The 16,536-nt window shown below is 36.7% G+C and overlaps 1 protein-coding gene across 1 annotated transcript in view; it reads right to left on the bottom strand.

The window, feature by feature from the left end:
• The window catches only part of KCNH8 (potassium voltage-gated channel subfamily H member 8), a 406,798-nt gene that overhangs the window by 278,894 nt on the left and 111,368 nt on the right, over window positions 1-16,536 (bottom strand). The window contains exon 2 of the mRNA XM_001369648.3: window positions 8,122-8,355. Coding sequence (XP_001369685.1) covers window positions 8,122-8,355 — 234 coding nt within the window. The remainder of the gene's footprint in view (window positions 1-8,121; window positions 8,356-16,536) is intronic.

The raw sequence follows: 16,536 nt of genomic DNA, 5'->3' as shown, positions 1-16,536 counted from the left end.
TATGATTACCACCTGTGTATTGCCCATCATTTAGATTTCCTCTTTTAGTCCCGTCCTTTCTTCTTTAACAATTTCCTTCTACATTGGTGTTTTGCTTTTAATCAGGCCCCATATTACCCACTGTTATTTTACTTCCAACCCATTCCCTTCTTATTCCCCTCTTGTTTTTCTTTAAGGTTTATTAAATTGCATCCACCATTTCTTTCCCTCCCCTTTGGTACTCCCTGCCCCACTCCCCCACCCCCTTTGTTTTTCCCTCTCAACTTCCCTGTAGTGTAAGTTAGAATTTTATACCTCAATGGATCTAGATGTTCCTCCCTCTCAGAATTAATTCTACTGAGAGTAAGGTTTAAGTATCACCTATTAGCACTCTCTTCCTTTCCTTCTTATAATAGTATTCTTTTTCTCCCCCTCCCATGTGCCTCTTTAGGTGGTATAATTTATCCTATTTTTCTTCTTCTATCATGTTCCTCTTAGTGCCATCTTCTATTCCTCCCTCCCATTTTTTTACATATCATCTTAAACCACTTAGTACTCCAACCTCTACCTATAAATAAATCTTCTATCTACTATGATAATGAAACAATTTTTAAGAGTTACAGATATCATTTTTCCATATAGGAATATAAACAATTTGACTTTATTGAAGCCCTTAAATTTTTCCCCCTTTCTTGTTTACCTTTTTATGTTTCTTTTGAACTTTTTATCTGGAAATTAACTATTTTATTGAGTTCTGGTTTTTAGAAATATTTGGAAATCTTTTATTTTGTTAAATGTCCATGCTTTCCCCTGGAAGTATATAGTCCATTTTGATGGATAGTTGATCTTTTGTTGTAGACCCAATTCTCTTGCCTTTCTGGATATCATATTCCAAGCCTTGATGTCCTTTATTGTGGAAGCTGCCAGATCCTGTATAATCCTGACTGGAGCTCATTGATATCTGAATTGTCTCTTTCTTATTTCTTGCAATATTTTCTCCTTGGCTTAGAAGCTCTCGAATTTGGCAATTTCATTCCTGGGGATTGTCTTTTGAGGATTTAATGAAGAGGGTTATCTATGGACTCTTTCAATGTTTGTTTTGCTGACTTGTTGATGAACATCAGAGCAGTTTTCTTGGATAATTTCTTGTAATATGATGTCAAGGCTTTTGTTTTTTCAAGGTTTTCTGGTAGACCAGTGATTTCTCAAATCTCAAATTCTCAAATTTCTCAAATTGATTCTTCCTGTCTTGTAAGATCATTAGCTTCTACTTGCCTGAGTCTAGTGTTTAAAGACTGGTTTTCAGCTATCATCTTTTGATTTTTCTTTTCAATTTGGTCTAACCTGCTTTTCATGGCTTCTAGCAGGCTAATTTTGGTCACCAACTTGCTTATTACTTCATGTGATTTATGTGCTTCTTTTTCCAAATAGGAGATTCTATCTTTTAAATTGTTATTTTCTTTTTGAATTATTTGCATTTCTATTTCCCACTTTTCTTTCCAAGATTCTTTTATGTTTCTTACCTGGTTCTGGAACTTCATGTTGAGTTCCTTGAGAGTTTATGACCAATTCTCATCTTTTTAATGTAAAGTTTGGATGTGTTTCCTTGTTTGTCACTCTTTGCTGTCATCTCTGTACTCTGTTCCTTTTCTCCATAGAAGTTATCCAGTGCCAGAGGTTTTCTCTGTTGTATCCTATTTCTTTTGGTACTTGTGGATTGTAGTTCTTGGGTGTTGGTGGCCATTGCTGTGTTAGTTTTGTTTTCCCTTTTCAACCAGAAGTTTGAGTGAGGAGGGCAAACAGTTTCTGGTGTAGGGAGTTACAGAGTGATTTTTTACCCTGAGGCTATTTTTTCAGTTTCCATAGCATCTGCTTTGAGCAGCCTGTCTCTGTGCTATCTCTGGTCCTGGGCTCCAAGCTCCTCAGTCTCAGGTCCCAAGTCTTAATTCCAAGGCCTTGAACTGTCCTCAGGGGTAAGACTGTGGTGCTCTCAGTCAGGCCCCAAGAATTTAGAGATTGCCCTAGCCCTAGCTCTGATTCTAGCATGGTAGATGGTGTGAGGAAGGGGTGATCAGTTTGTGCTTTGGTAGGTGCAATTTTATCCCCATTATAGTGTGGAAATGTCTAAACCCTGCCTATCTTCAAGGTTGTACCCCTTGGCAGACTCCCTTCCCTCATCTGATTTTGATTTTTGTCCTTTTGAGACACTTTGCTATGATTGGTAGTAGGGAGAATCATGAAGTTCCTTCTACTCTGTGGTCATCTTAGCCTAGAATTCCAAAATTGGATTTCTTAACCCATGGATTGGGTTTCCACTTACTCCATGAAGAGACCTTTGCTTTTGTTTGTGTTGTGCATCTTTTGATAGTCTGGTAAAGCCTATGTAGCCTTACTGACTCTCTCTCTCTCTCTCTCTCTCTCTCTCTCTCTCTCTCTCTCTCTCTCTCTCTCTCTCATACATGTTTAAAGAAAAACATTAGACCCTTGTTTAAGCATTAAATCATGACACTATATTATATAGCCATTACATAATTCTAAGTTGCTTTCATATGAAGCTAATGTTAATATCTGAATTAGATGGGCAGTATGTATGTAGAAAATTGACCTCTCTCTTGCCATTGCATCTGCTAATTTTTGAAGGAAACATCCTTATCACTGTATCTCTCAACCACACATGAAAAGAACATCCCACCTACACTTCCAACCATCTAGAAAACATGGCATTGAAAATGGTGCTAGGTCTGAAATCAGAGGAGCTGACTTTATAGGTGAAATCCTGCTGGGTGTGATAACTAACATATAAAATGGCAAAGTCAGGACCCAAAAGATATTTGACAGACCCTAGTCCTGGGATGAATATTAAAAGATATAATGCTTCTAAGAGTAAGAAGGTAATCTATTCCATCTTTATCAGTTGGATCTGACATATTGTGTTTAATTCTAGGAATCAGGCACTTCTTGAAATATTTCTTTCCCTTAGCACAAAGTCTGAAACATAGTAAATGCCATCTAAATGCTTATTCCCTTCCCTCCCAAGCCTTAATTTTAGGGCCTCTTGCACTTGTTTGTGCTGTGCCCTTCCCTTCCATAATTTCCTTGTATTTTGTATATACTTATCATTTTATGTTGGGTCATAGATCTCAAACAGGAAAATCCTCAGGGGCCATCTACCCTCATATTATAGAGGAGATACTTGAGAATTAGGGTGGTTAAGTGATTTGCCCAGAGTCACATAGGTAATATCAAAGGCAGATCCTTGGATTCCTTAGTCAGGGCTCCTTCCCTTTTATCCGGTATATTATTTACTCCTGCCTCCTGGTAAAATGCAACTCCTTGACAATAGAAGTTATTTCTTTGGGTCACATGTCCTTAACACTCAGCATTTTATTTGTATATAATAAGTTAGTTCAATTAGTTAAAAAATTGCATATATCTCATGAAGTAAGATTCAATAAGCGTGAGTATTTTTCACTCTACCTGTTCAAAATTTAATCATTGAAATTCCAAATTGGCCTCTTTTTATGTTATCACCATTCTTGCCTTCACTGTTACACTGAGATAAGATATCATGTGTGTGTGAAAAAATCCCCTACCCCCTGTGAATTTCAAAACTACCCTATTCAGACCATTCTTTAGAAGATTGGATTTAGCTATTTCCTGATCAATAACAATAGAGATACTTGAAAAAACAGAATCAGGTCTTGGAAACTACATTCTCCACCCTGCTCAGTGTAACAAGATGTAGGACTGGTTGCAGCAAACTCAAGATTTAATTATTTGAGAATATGGCCTTCAACAGACATGGGCAAAGGACAGACCTCTGGGCGGTCCTAGGTCAAGCTTGAGCCACCATTGGTACATATGAGACGCAGGAAGTAAGGAAGAGGACAGCCTCTGGAGTTCTCAGAACTTCCTGTGAGGAGGGCTAGAGTTTAGTTCGAGACTGGTACTTTAGGTTGGAGGAACCCTGCAAACTGCTTTCCTTCAGATTGGTCACGTGAGTGATAAGGACTGATCCATTTCCCTGCCTTGGCTATCCAAGGCCTTAATGTCCACTTTGGCTCAGCCTGAGCCAGAGTGGTTCTGAGTTAAACTTCTTTCCTTCTTTCCTTCTTTCCTTCTCTCCTTTTTCCTTCTCTCTCTCTCTCTCTCTCTCTCTCTCTCTCTCTCTCTCTCTCTCTCTCTCTCTCTCTCTCTCTCTCTCTCTCTCTCTCTCTCTCCCTATAATACTTTCTTCCTCCTGTTGTAATTAAAACACTATAAAATTTGGCAGCTGACTTGAGTGTTTCATTTAGGAATTACATAAGTGAATTCCTTGGCGACCTTAAATTAATATATATCAGTCTTTTAGAGTGATTTCAATATCACACCCCTTATATGGGTATTAGATTTTAATGTTAGCAGTAGTTTTGAGTTAATCATAAATGTAATTCTAGGATAGTTAAATAATGTTAGTGTAAGTAATGATTTTAGAAGGCCTTTTGTATTTATTTTAGTATAAATATTAAGGTTTTGCATTAAGTAAATAACTGCTTTGGCATTGTTAATCATTGTTAGTATAGGCCTCAGTTTTGGGCCTTAGCCTTCAAAATTGCCATATCATGTGTCCTCAGCACCTATGGTCTTGAATTTTTTGGTTGGGTCTTCATTAGCATAGAGGTTTTTGCCTCCCTTCAGCTTTGTAAGCACCCTATTATATATCATCAGGCCTTTGCCCCACCTGGGGGCCTGATACTTCCTCTTTACCTTGGTCATCTTAGTAAACATCATCCTTGGCCTCATCAGGCTTAGAAAGTAGGGTTCAGGCTCCCCTACTCCCCCCACCTTGTCTATCAAGTGACTTCTACGAATGAGAAGTATTTTCTTACTACTTCAACCAATCCACATCTCTCTATTTTTATCACTGTCTGGGATTATTTTATAAATTGTGATATTCTTGAGGTATAAAAGAAATTCTCTCACAAGGCTTGAATTCTTTTGATTTTGACTAGAAGTCCAGCTTTATTATGAGAATGGCCCCCTTACAATAAACCCATTTCTTTTTGGCTTGGAGACTCAGTTTCTCTTAATTGCATTCCTGTGGTTAGACATTATACAACATAGGGGTAGATATTCCAGTGAGGCAGGTTAAAATCTCTTTAAAACTTAATAGGTAAAAGGTTGGTGGTGTTTAGTCGTTTCAGTCATCTCTGACTCTTTGTGACTCCCTTTCTTATTTTCTTGGCAAAAGTACATGAATGGTTTGCCATTTCTTTTTGCAACTCATTTTACAGATGAGGAACCCAATGTAAAGATGGTTAAGTGGCTTTTCCAAGGTCACAAGGCTGTAAGTTTCTTAGGTTGAAATTGAAGTCAGGTCTTTCTGAGTTTACTGTGTCACTTCGTTGCCCAGATAAAAGCTTATCAGACTACTTATTAACTAAATCTGAGATTCTTCAGAGTTAATGAAATTGATCTTTTGGACAGTAGATCCAACATCATGAGGTCCAAATCAGAAAGGCTTCCATCTTAAGAAGATGTGCTAGAGGGTACTGTCATTAGTATAATCTTAATACAAGGTCACCTTCACTTCATAATTTGATACTGGAGGAAGATTTTGGTGGAGAAAGGTGACTTCAGTATTATCTTTACTTCAATAGAAAATTCCCAGATGCTTATGCTTTCCTTCATTATTTGTGGAGATAACCTGTTAGCTATCTCAACTTTCAGATTTTTGGGGTATGAGAGCAAGGTAGAAAAACAACTCATAAGAAATTGCTGCCTCATTGCCATAGAAACTATGCTATATAGCCTAAATTCGAGTGATTTTGTTCAGCATCCTTTGTGGACTCCAAAAGAATCAGTGCATCGTAAAGGTAAAGAATATTTCACCTTTTTTATACACAGTGCCTGGCACATAGTAGGTGTTTAATAATAAATGTTGAATGCATTAATGAATTTATTGCATTCATGGGTAGGTGTATTATCTAGTCTGTGTTCAGAATAATAAAGACATATGTCTTACAGTAATTGATCATCACAGAGAATTGAAATCTACAAATTCAAAGACAAAAAATGAATGAATGATTTCATTCCCAGATGTTATCTCCCCTTTTATTCAGGGCAATAAAGATTCACATCTAAAAAGGAATAAACCAATCCAGAGAATAAAACTGTCCAAATGTAAAGCCTTAGTGAAGGAATAAATAAATGAGTTAACAAATGACTGATTTCATTTATGGATAGGTGGTATTATCTGTTCCGTGCTCAGGACCACAAAAACTCAAATTTTACAATAATCACCTATCATGGAGAATCCGAAGTCCCCAAAGAGAAAATTGCCCCAAACTGCCCAATAATAGTTTGGGGATAAGGGAGAACACTAGATCCATTACATCCTGAAAATGAACTATCCCTAGAAATTGTCTAGTGTACAAAGAAAACACCACCGAAAGACTTTCCTCAGAGTAAGTCATTTTGTAAGATAAGATCTCCCTCCCAAATCAAACTTCAATTTTTGTCTTTTGGTTTTACTCCTGAAGTTAAGCAGAATTTTTACCATTTCTTCAAAACCTTCTTGAAATGATGGGATGCTTTTAGATATACATAGGCATGTTCTTTTTGGATAGGATGTTTGGGCATCATGTAAATTATCCAAGACAGTCTGATGATTCACCAGTTGAGGACTATGCATATAAGATCATAGAAACAATCTTTCATTGCGTTTTTCTCCCCAGAAGCCATCCTTCATTCTAATTTACCTGTTTTTATCAGTGAAACAGCTCACTTACACTCATCTAGATCAGCAATATCAGTCTTCCTCAATTCAATCTCCCTCACTTATTCCTACCCCCCACCATATCTTATCAGTTACAAAATCCAGTTCACTTTGTGATACCTTTATATCTATCCCACTTCTTCCTACCTTTACAGCCAACATTCTAGTTTGAGCCTTTGTCATATCTTGCCTAGATTATTGTAAAACCCTTGTAACTCATCTCCTGACTTTTAGTGTCTTCCCTTACCAATCTATCTTCTGCTCAGCTGCCAAAATTTATAAAGCTTTGGCTTGACTTCATCATTTCCTGATACAATAATCTTATTGCCTCTAAATTTAAAATATCAGTTCTTTCCAGACTTATTTTGAATTGGGCCCAATCACACAACTGATACTTCAACCAAGCTTACTTCCTGATTGATAATGGATTCTGATATTCTATCTCCTTCTCCTGGATTCATGGAAAGTTATGGCCTATGCAAATATTCAGTCTGTCCTATTGGCCTTGAATGTCTCTCCCATCCTTTTGCCCCAACTCTGCCTTTTGGAATTCCCATTTCCCTTCTAGACGCATCTCAATTATTAGTTTTTACACAAGGTATTTTACATTTTAATCCAACCCCTAACTCTCACTCTAGGCTTTGGTGTTATTCTTTCCAAAATAACTATGTATTTATATATATATATATATATATATGCATATATATATATATATATATACATTTAGAGAGTATCTTTTGTTTTGATTTTATCCTTTCTTTTTGTTTTTATATGTCCATCCTTTAGCATAGTGTCCTGTTTACAAGAACCACCTTTAGAAATTCCTCATTGATGTACTAGAGTAAGTTGAAATAGTGTTATTATACTTGACCAACTAAATATACATGATAACAGGCCACTGGAAGTGAAGAGTAAAGATGTTTAGGAAAACTAACTGGAGCTCTATATTGGAAAAAATGATTCTAAGAGGTTTATAGTTCTAAGAAGTGTTTAGTTGCAAAATATTGCTACCCCATATCAATAGACTTTCAATTTGCTATGATCATGTTGTATGCGGTTCTCTACTGGCAGAGCACTAGCAGAGCCTTTAAGAATTCTGGATTACCTCCATACCTCAAATAGGTAACAAAAAAGGCAAGTGTGAAGACTTAATGTATTAATAATTATAAATTTTCTGTGAAAACTTCCAGGAAGATTATATTCTACTTACTTTGCTAAGAGTCAGAGGAGATTAGCCTCTAGCCCATTTTATCCCATTTCCAGGGCATTACAAGAAACATTACTCAGCTTGGATGGGACTTACAGAGCAATTATCCAGCTGAATGATGCTAATATTCCCCAATGGACTCCATAAATCTGGTGCTGATTAAGGAATCCCCACTCACCGTTCTTCTTGTAGAACATAATTTCTCCTTTGAATTCGGTCTTTTCTTCCAGTGATTTTTCTATCTGGAGTATCAACTGCTCATTTGTCTCCCCACCAAAGAGAAACTTACAACTACAGCTCTTCTGCATGACCTCTGTGCGGGCAAATCCAGCCAGTTCACAGAAGCCATCGGAACAGTAAACGATAGGGAAACCTTTGGCCACCTGGGCGTTGGCGAGGATAAAATTACTGTCTGTTGAACAAAACACAGAAAAAGCAAGAGTTAGAAACTGGCAAAGTTTGGTGTGTTTATAGCAAACTGGTATCCAAGATGCATGTAAATAAAATAGGAAAAGAAAATGAAGGAAAGGGGCTAATCCATTTAATGTACCAGGACTTTATACATATTAATAATATGGCAGTTTTAAGCATCTATTATATACCAACCAACACTGCTCTAAGCCCTAGGGATACAAAGAAAGTAAAAAAACAAAAGCTCCATTCTCAAGGAGATCACATTCTAATGGGGGAGACATAATGTCTATAAATGTACATACATCAACAGAGAAAATGGAAGGTAATCTCAGAGGGAAGCATAATAATATCTGGAATTTACATAGTGTTTTATTAACATTTGCAAGGGACTTTGCACTCATTTTATCCTCATAAGAACCCTGGATATTATTATTCTCACTTATGGTTGTGGAAGACGTTACTTAGACATGTTCACTGACTTGCCCAAGGTCATGTTTCCAGAAAATGTCACTTCTTAGGGCTTTGGGTTTTATTTAAGGCTCCACTGCCAAGTCCTAGACATAAATGTTTCCTGACATTCTACCCCTCCAAGGAGTTAGAGCTTCATTTCCCCCTCCCAGCTATCGCTTTTTACGTATTTCATATTGACTTGTCTAGATATGTGTTCTCCTCTGCCTCAGTCAATTGGTCCACAAGCATTTACCACGTGTTCATGATATGTAACAGAAATAAGGACCTAAAGGAAAGCATAAAACAGTCCCAATGCTTAAAGAACTCATATTTTAATGGACACATTAATACAGAATACTAGGTACATGAATTATACATGTGCATTTATATGTATATATCAAATCTATATAAGGTTATTTGGGAAATGAGACTGGGAAGAAGTGAGAATGATTGGGAAAACCTCCTACAGAATGTAGGATTTGAAAGATCTTAAAGAAAGACAATAAACTAGACAAAGAAAGAGAGCATCCTGAGCTATACAAGTGAAATATGAATTCCTTAAAGGCAGGGACCATTTTCATTTTTGTCCTCGTATTCATGGTCTAAGGCAGTGTCTGACATATAGTAGGCATTAAATACATCTTTATTGAATCAAGTCAAAGTATCAGAGATAAGCTTTGAAATGAGATCTTGCCTCAAATCCAACTCTATTTTTCAGATACCATTGCCTCTTAGTTGAAGTATTTATACTTTGGTCTCTCTTCAAATCACAAAGATCTTTCACCTTCTATCAATTCTATGCTAGATAATGTAGGAGATACACACATAAGATACAGTACTTGCCCTCAAGAAGCTTACACAGTGATTAGAAAGAAAAGACAAATAGATACAAAGCAATAATAGCAATACATAGTTAAGAAATAAGCCAGTCGGTTGTGGTGGGAATGTGAGTTTTCTCACTGTAACTCTGTATTCAAATGAAATCACAGGTCAAAACATACAGAGACAGAGAAAAGAAGGAAGAAGAAGAAGAAGAAGAAGAAGAAGAAGAAGAAGAAGAAGAAGAAGAAGAAGAAGAAGAAGAAGAAGAAGAAGAAGAAGAAGAAGAAGAAGAAGAAGAAGAAGAAGAAGAAGAAGAAGAAGAAGAAGAAGAAGAAGAAGAAGAAGAAGAAGAAGAAGAAGAAGAAGAAGAAGAAGAAGAAGAAGAAGAAGAAGAAGAAGAAGAGGAAGAAGAGGAAGAAGAAGAAGAAGAAGAAGAAGAAGAAGAAGAAGAAGAAGAAGAAGAAGAGGAAGAAGAAGAAGAAGAAGAAGAAGAAGAAGAAGAAGAAGAAGAAGAAGAAGAAGAAGAAGAAGAAGAAGAAGAAGAAGAAGGAGAAGAAGAAGAAGAAGGAGAAGAAGGAGAAGAAGAAGAAGAAGAAGAAGAAGAAGAAGAAGAAGAAGAAGAAGAAGAAGAAGAAGAAGAAGAAGAAGAAGAAGAAGAAGAAGAAGAAGAAGAAGGAGAAGAAGAAGAAGAAGAAGGAGAAGAAGAAGAAGAAGAAGGAGAAGAAGAAGAAGAAGAAGAAGAAGGAGAAGAAGAAGAAGAAGAAGGAGAAGAAGAAGAAGAAGAAGAAGAAGAAGAAGAAGAAGAAGAAGAAGAAGAAGAAGAAGAAGAAGAAGAAGAAGAAGAAGAAGAAGAAGAAGAAGAAGAAGAAGAAGAGAGGAGGTGGAGGAGGAGGAGGAAGAGGAAAAGGAGGAGGCGGTGGAAGGAAGGAGGGAGGGATGGAGGAAAAGAAAGAAAGACAGTTTAAATTTGGTAGCAATTTATGGAAAGGAGAAATTATTGGACATCATGGTAGCAGAAGGATTCATAGGAGAGATAGTATTTAAAGTGAACTTTGAAAGGCAGCTAGCAATTAGCTATGTGGAAAGGATAATGAGAATATACTACATAAGGATTTCAAGGTAGATAGGTGGGGTCCATTGTGAATAGGAACTTGTAGTTAAGGTAGAAACTATGGCCAATGTTACATTCTCATTCTTTGAATTCTTTTACTGACTGGGGAGATAATATGCTGTGTGATCTGTGTAATGAAGTAATTTTTCAAGTCTTCATTGCTAATCTTTACCCTGAGCATGGTATATTGTATGTGCATGGGTATATGTCTATATGAATATGTATTTCATTTAAAGCCATAACATTCTCATCAGCAATAGATTGTGAATAATGTTGACTTCATCTGTACTGCTGTTCTTTAGGCAGCTAATGTCTTTGGAGAAATCTTGACCTACCAGGTATTCCATTGAGTTTATATTAAACATAGTTGCCAGGAATTGTACTATGCAGTGGAGATATAAATCCTAATAACCAAGGCAGTCCTGTCCATGTGGGACATTGATAGCACACAAAGTAGAGTTGGAAAGAGGTAGAGGAACAGGGAGGATGCCACTTACATGGTAGGGCTTGTGAGGAGATAGTCAGGAAGGGAATGAAATACAAGATTCAATTAGACACTGAGGAGTTGGGAAGATGCTGCCAGCAATGAGAGCAGCAAAGGCTTAGAGTTGTGAATGATAAGGTGAGGGAAATAGGAGCATCCTGCTCGATTGAGAAATCAATGCAATAATTGCTAAATGTACTTAGTGCCAAGTTCTGTGCTAGACATTGAGGATAGAAAGGTAAAAAAAAACCCCAACAGATCCCTATCCTCAAGGAAGCTAAAACATGTCTATATATAGGCATAGCTGAAATAAGTAAAAGTAATAATTATAAAATCATTTCAGTATGAGAGGAAGGAACATTTGAATGATCAGGAAAAAGGTTTATGTGGATGATGGTGTTTGAGCTGAACTTGAGAAGAAACTGGGAATTCTAGGAAGCAGAAATAGGGAGAGGGAGAGTCTTACAGTCAGAGATGGATGTGCAAGGTTATAGAGATGGGAGATAGTGTTGTGTATGTGTCTGTGTATGTGATATTCTCAAGAGAATTAATTTTTGCCAATAAAATACAAGAAGAGGAGGAATAAATAATAGTCATGGAAACGTAGGTTGGAGCAGAATGAATATGCAATCTAACATATATATTAAGCATCTACTCTATACATTACATTTTACTAGGCATCTGCCCTGGGTTACAAGGAGCATAAATTAAAGTCTTTCAATGACAGGATAAGAGGAAACTGGAAACTTCTTTGGGTTGAAAGGAAAATGAGTAGAGACACACAGAGAGAGAGAGAGATGGAGAAAGAGGATGGATAGGAGAGGGAGATGGAAAAAGAAGAGGAAGGAAGAGAGCAAGAATAGAAAGTTTGGGAACCAGAGTGAAGAATTCAGAGTAAGCAACATGAGATTAATAAAAAGAATGGTCACATTTGATAGACTCTTGGGTGAATTTTGATGGTATGATTAATAAGACTTTTCAGGGATAAAGCTAAAATTCTGCATCTAGGTTCAACATGATGCTTTTGGAAGTCAATTGTACAAGTATAGTTAGAAGGAGACCCAACTTATCAATGGTTCATAGGAAATAAGATTGTGAGTTTTAATTTAATTTAAATAATGCATTATGAGTAAGGGAAATGGTGTGAATATAGTGCCTCAAAAACTGAAGCAAATTGTAGATATAGTAAAAGCTGTATGATTTCCAGAGGAAGAAAAGTAGCAGCAGGCTGGGCCTCCTTTTCACTAGTCAGATATCATCAAGCAGAAGTGGTACATTTCAGATCCCCTGGGAAACATTTCGGTGGGAGGAGAGACATGTTGGCCAAATAAGATTCAAGTCATATATGTAATGGTTGAAACAACTCTAGATATTTGGTCTAAATAAAAAATGGAGGACATAACATTTGAAGATCTGCTGCTCCATGATTGAGGGATTAGTTATGGTTGCATCAGAAGCTAGAAGTACTATCAATGAGAGGAAGCAGAAATTGAGGGTCCGATTTCAAATTGATATGAGGAATCATTTTCTAACAATTAAAACTATGAATAAATGGGATGGATGGTTTCATAGATTAGTGAGGACGCCATAACTGGATGTATATAAGTAGAGATTAGATGAGTAATTGTCCTATATTGTAGAGGAGATTATTTCATTGAATAGAGAATATTACATCAGTAGAGTAATTGTCAGGAATGAGGGCCACCAAATCATACATAAAAAATCATTGTAGGTTGCCTATTGACTTAGAAAACTACATACTCATATTAACTAGCATTATTTTTGTTCTTTCAATTTTTATTTTATTCCCAATTATATTTTTAAATGATTTGGACTGAGCTTGGAAGTGTTGCTGGCTTCATGTCACCCAGTGTTTTGACACTGGATTAGTGGTAGTCTCTAATAAAGGCCATAATTACAATGATAGCTAACATTTACAGACCATTTTCAGATTTGTGAATCACTTTGCTTACTATTATCTCATTTGATACTGATAAGAGCCTTGAAAGTTAGGTGACATTATTAAGTCCATTTTATGGATGAAGAAACTCGAACTGAGAAAGAACTTAAGTGACTTGCTCAGGGTTACTGAGATACTTACGTGTTGGAGGAAAGATGTGAACTAACATTTTTCTTGACTCTGTCCAACACTCTACTTACTATTCTTTGATGGATTTTTACTTGAGAGAAGTCAAAACAAACATTTATCTTTCCCCTATCCTCATTCTGGCATGGACAGGAGCAGAGACAAGAGATGATGATGATGATGATGATGATGATGATGATGATGATGATGATGATGATGATGATGATAATGATTTCATGGGCTGACCTAGCACTTTAAGGGGTACAAACTGCTTTATAAATATTCTCTAATTAGAGGTAAGATGGTGGAAGGAGTCTTAGGTTAGAGGTTGGCATGATTGACATGGAAGAAGACATATCTTCAGTCACTAATACTCTGCCATGGCCATGAAATTACCTTGCATCATTTCATTTTGTTATTAATATGAACACTGTAATCTTCCTAGGAAGATCTAAGCTTCTTGATAGCAGGGACTTTGAAAATATTTTGTATTTAGGGGAAGCTAGGTGGCTCATTAAATAGAGAGGAAGCCTGCCAGGTTTGGAGATGGGAGGTCCTGTGTTCAAATTTGACTTCAGATACTTCATAGAAGTGTGATCAAGTCACAACTGCATTTTCCTAGCCCTTACCATTCTGCCTTGGAACTGATACTTAATAACAATTCTAAGAGAGAAGGTAAGAGTTTAAAAAGAAAATGATATAAAATATTTTGGGTTTGTATCCCTTATGATTGGCATAAGACAATCTTAGTGAATATTTATTAAATTGAATGGTAAATATTGCCTGAAAGTATTTTAAACATGAAAGGGAAACTTAGACATCTTTTAGTATGATTCTTTCATTTTACAGAGGATGAAATTGTATTCCAAGGACAAGTGACTTGCCCAAGGTCTCATTGCTAATTCATGATGGAGCAGAAAATGGCCATTCAGATTGTCCATTCACTGATATCTCTACTAGGACTCTCTCTTCCTTGAGACATGGCTCACATTGGTAGAAAACATCAAGAAGGTAAGACAGAAGAAAAGATATTCTCTGTCCCCAGAGTTTATGGCACTTATGGAAAAGGGAGTCTTTTCCCAATGACAGTTAATGTAGTTATGATAGTCACAGGTTCATAGATTTAGTGAGTGAGTCCACATACATGTATTTTTTTTAAACCCTTACCTTCCATCTTAGAATCAATACTGTGTATTGGTTCTAAGGCAGAAGAGTGGTAAGGGCTAGACAATGGGGGTTAAGTGACTTGCCCAGGGTCACAGAGCTGGGAAGTGTCTGAGGGCATATTTGAACCCAGGATCTCCCATCTCTGGGCCTGATTCTCAATCCACTGAGACATCCAGCTGCCATCTCAACATATGTTTATTAAACACTTACTTTGTGCCAATCATATTCTTATTACTGATCACTCGTATTGGTCTGACTACAACACTGTGATGGCATTGGTCTTCATTGAAAATGAAGGATATGTCATTCTTCACTTGATTTCCTCCATGATTTTCCCTAGTGTAAGCAATATGTCTTGTTTCACATCAGGGTGAATACAAAATATGTGTTACATGAAAATATGTATTCATCCTGTATCATATTACCAGCTTTCTTGGAAAAAAAGGGAGAGGTGGGCAGGAGGGGGGAAAAGAATGAGACAGAATTTTGGACCAAACTATTGTGAGGATATGTTTCTCAGATAGGCATATTTATAACAATTCATATTTATTATAGTTATGCTATATATTACATAAGGTTATGTCTGAAAAATAAATGATATCTCAAAAAACCCCAATAACAACAAAACAGAAATTCAATGCTGGACAATTGCATGCCAACCACTGTGCTGAGCACTGGAAAAGCCCTCAAGAAGCCTACATTTTAATGAGGGAAGACAATAAGAAACAGGAATTTGAAAAGTCCCTGGGAAGGGACTACAGAGGCCAGCTAGTCCAATTCCATCATTTTCAAATGAGGAACCTGAGCCAGAGAGGTGGAATTACTTTACCAACAGCACAAATATTCAAAGTCAAAGTATAGATTTTCAATCAAGACCTCTGACAGAATCTAGTATATTCTGTAATATAGTGTTGCTATAATCCTTCCTTGTTGACAGCCAGAACAATAAAAACTTCCCCTTAAGTCAGCAGTGATGAAGGACAAGTACAATGGAAGCTCTTAACCCTTCTGGAGAAGTGACCCCCCTCCCATCTTATTTCTGGAAGCCCCTTTACTATTCCTATGACTTCTTGGGTGCCATCTTGGCAGTTTGGCACATCGGACTTAGTCGAAGAAAAACTTCAAAGCAGAATTAAAGTCCAAAACTTGGGTTCATAAATGAATTTCACAAATATAAGAAAGGGGAAGGAATGTTACAGTATATCATATGAAAAACATCTGGGGACATTAGTGTACTGCAAGTTTAATACAATTCAACAGAGTAATGAGGCAGTCCAAAAAGCTAATATGATCTTGTGCTTTGTTCAGAAAAATATTGCTTCCAGGAATAATGGCATGATAATTCTCTTGTCCTTTGTCCTGGGCAAGCTATATTAGCCACACTAACTTGAATTAGGGATAACATTTTTTAAGAAGAATGTGAGATTTCTTTATTAACTTTAAGACTTTTCAGAGAAGAACAATGATGGTGAAGAACCTCACATCCATGACATGAATGTCAGCTATAGGAATTAGGGATGTTAAACTTGGAAAAGAAAAGACTAAGAGGGAGCATGAGAGCTGTCTTCAAGAATAACTATTTGAGTTGGACTATGTTGTTGTTTGGTCATTTTAGTCATGTCCAATTCTTCATGACTCCATTGGGGATTTTCTTGGGAAGGCCACTCAAGTGGTTTTCAGTTTCATTCTCCAGCTCATTTAAGAGATGAGAAAACTGAACAAACAGTTTTAAGAAACTTGCTCAGGGTCACACAGGTAGTTCCTATCTGAGGCCAGATTTTATTTTATTTACTTTATTTTTTCCCAAGTTTTAGAAAATTCTGAGGCAGATTTTAAAAGATAGAAGTTGAGTGTTTCAGAGTTCAAGACAGGTACTCTATTTACCGTACCACCTAAGTGTTAGAGTAGGATCATAGAATCATATATTTAGAGCTGAGGGGTAGGGGTGGGGGGTTCAGAGGCCACTGAATCTAACCCAATTTATAAGTAAGGAAACTGAGGCACAGGAAAGATAAGTGAATAGTTTAAGGCCACTCAGCTAAAAATTATCTAATGTAGA

The sequence above is a fragment of the Monodelphis domestica genome, chromosome 5 (genome assembly GCF_027887165.1).
Source record: "Monodelphis domestica isolate mMonDom1 chromosome 5, mMonDom1.pri, whole genome shotgun sequence".
NCBI classification, from domain to species: Eukaryota; Metazoa; Chordata; class Mammalia; order Didelphimorphia; family Didelphidae; genus Monodelphis; species Monodelphis domestica.
The sequence above is the reverse complement of the archived record's forward strand: the minus strand, read 5'-3'. Positions and strand labels throughout refer to the sequence as shown.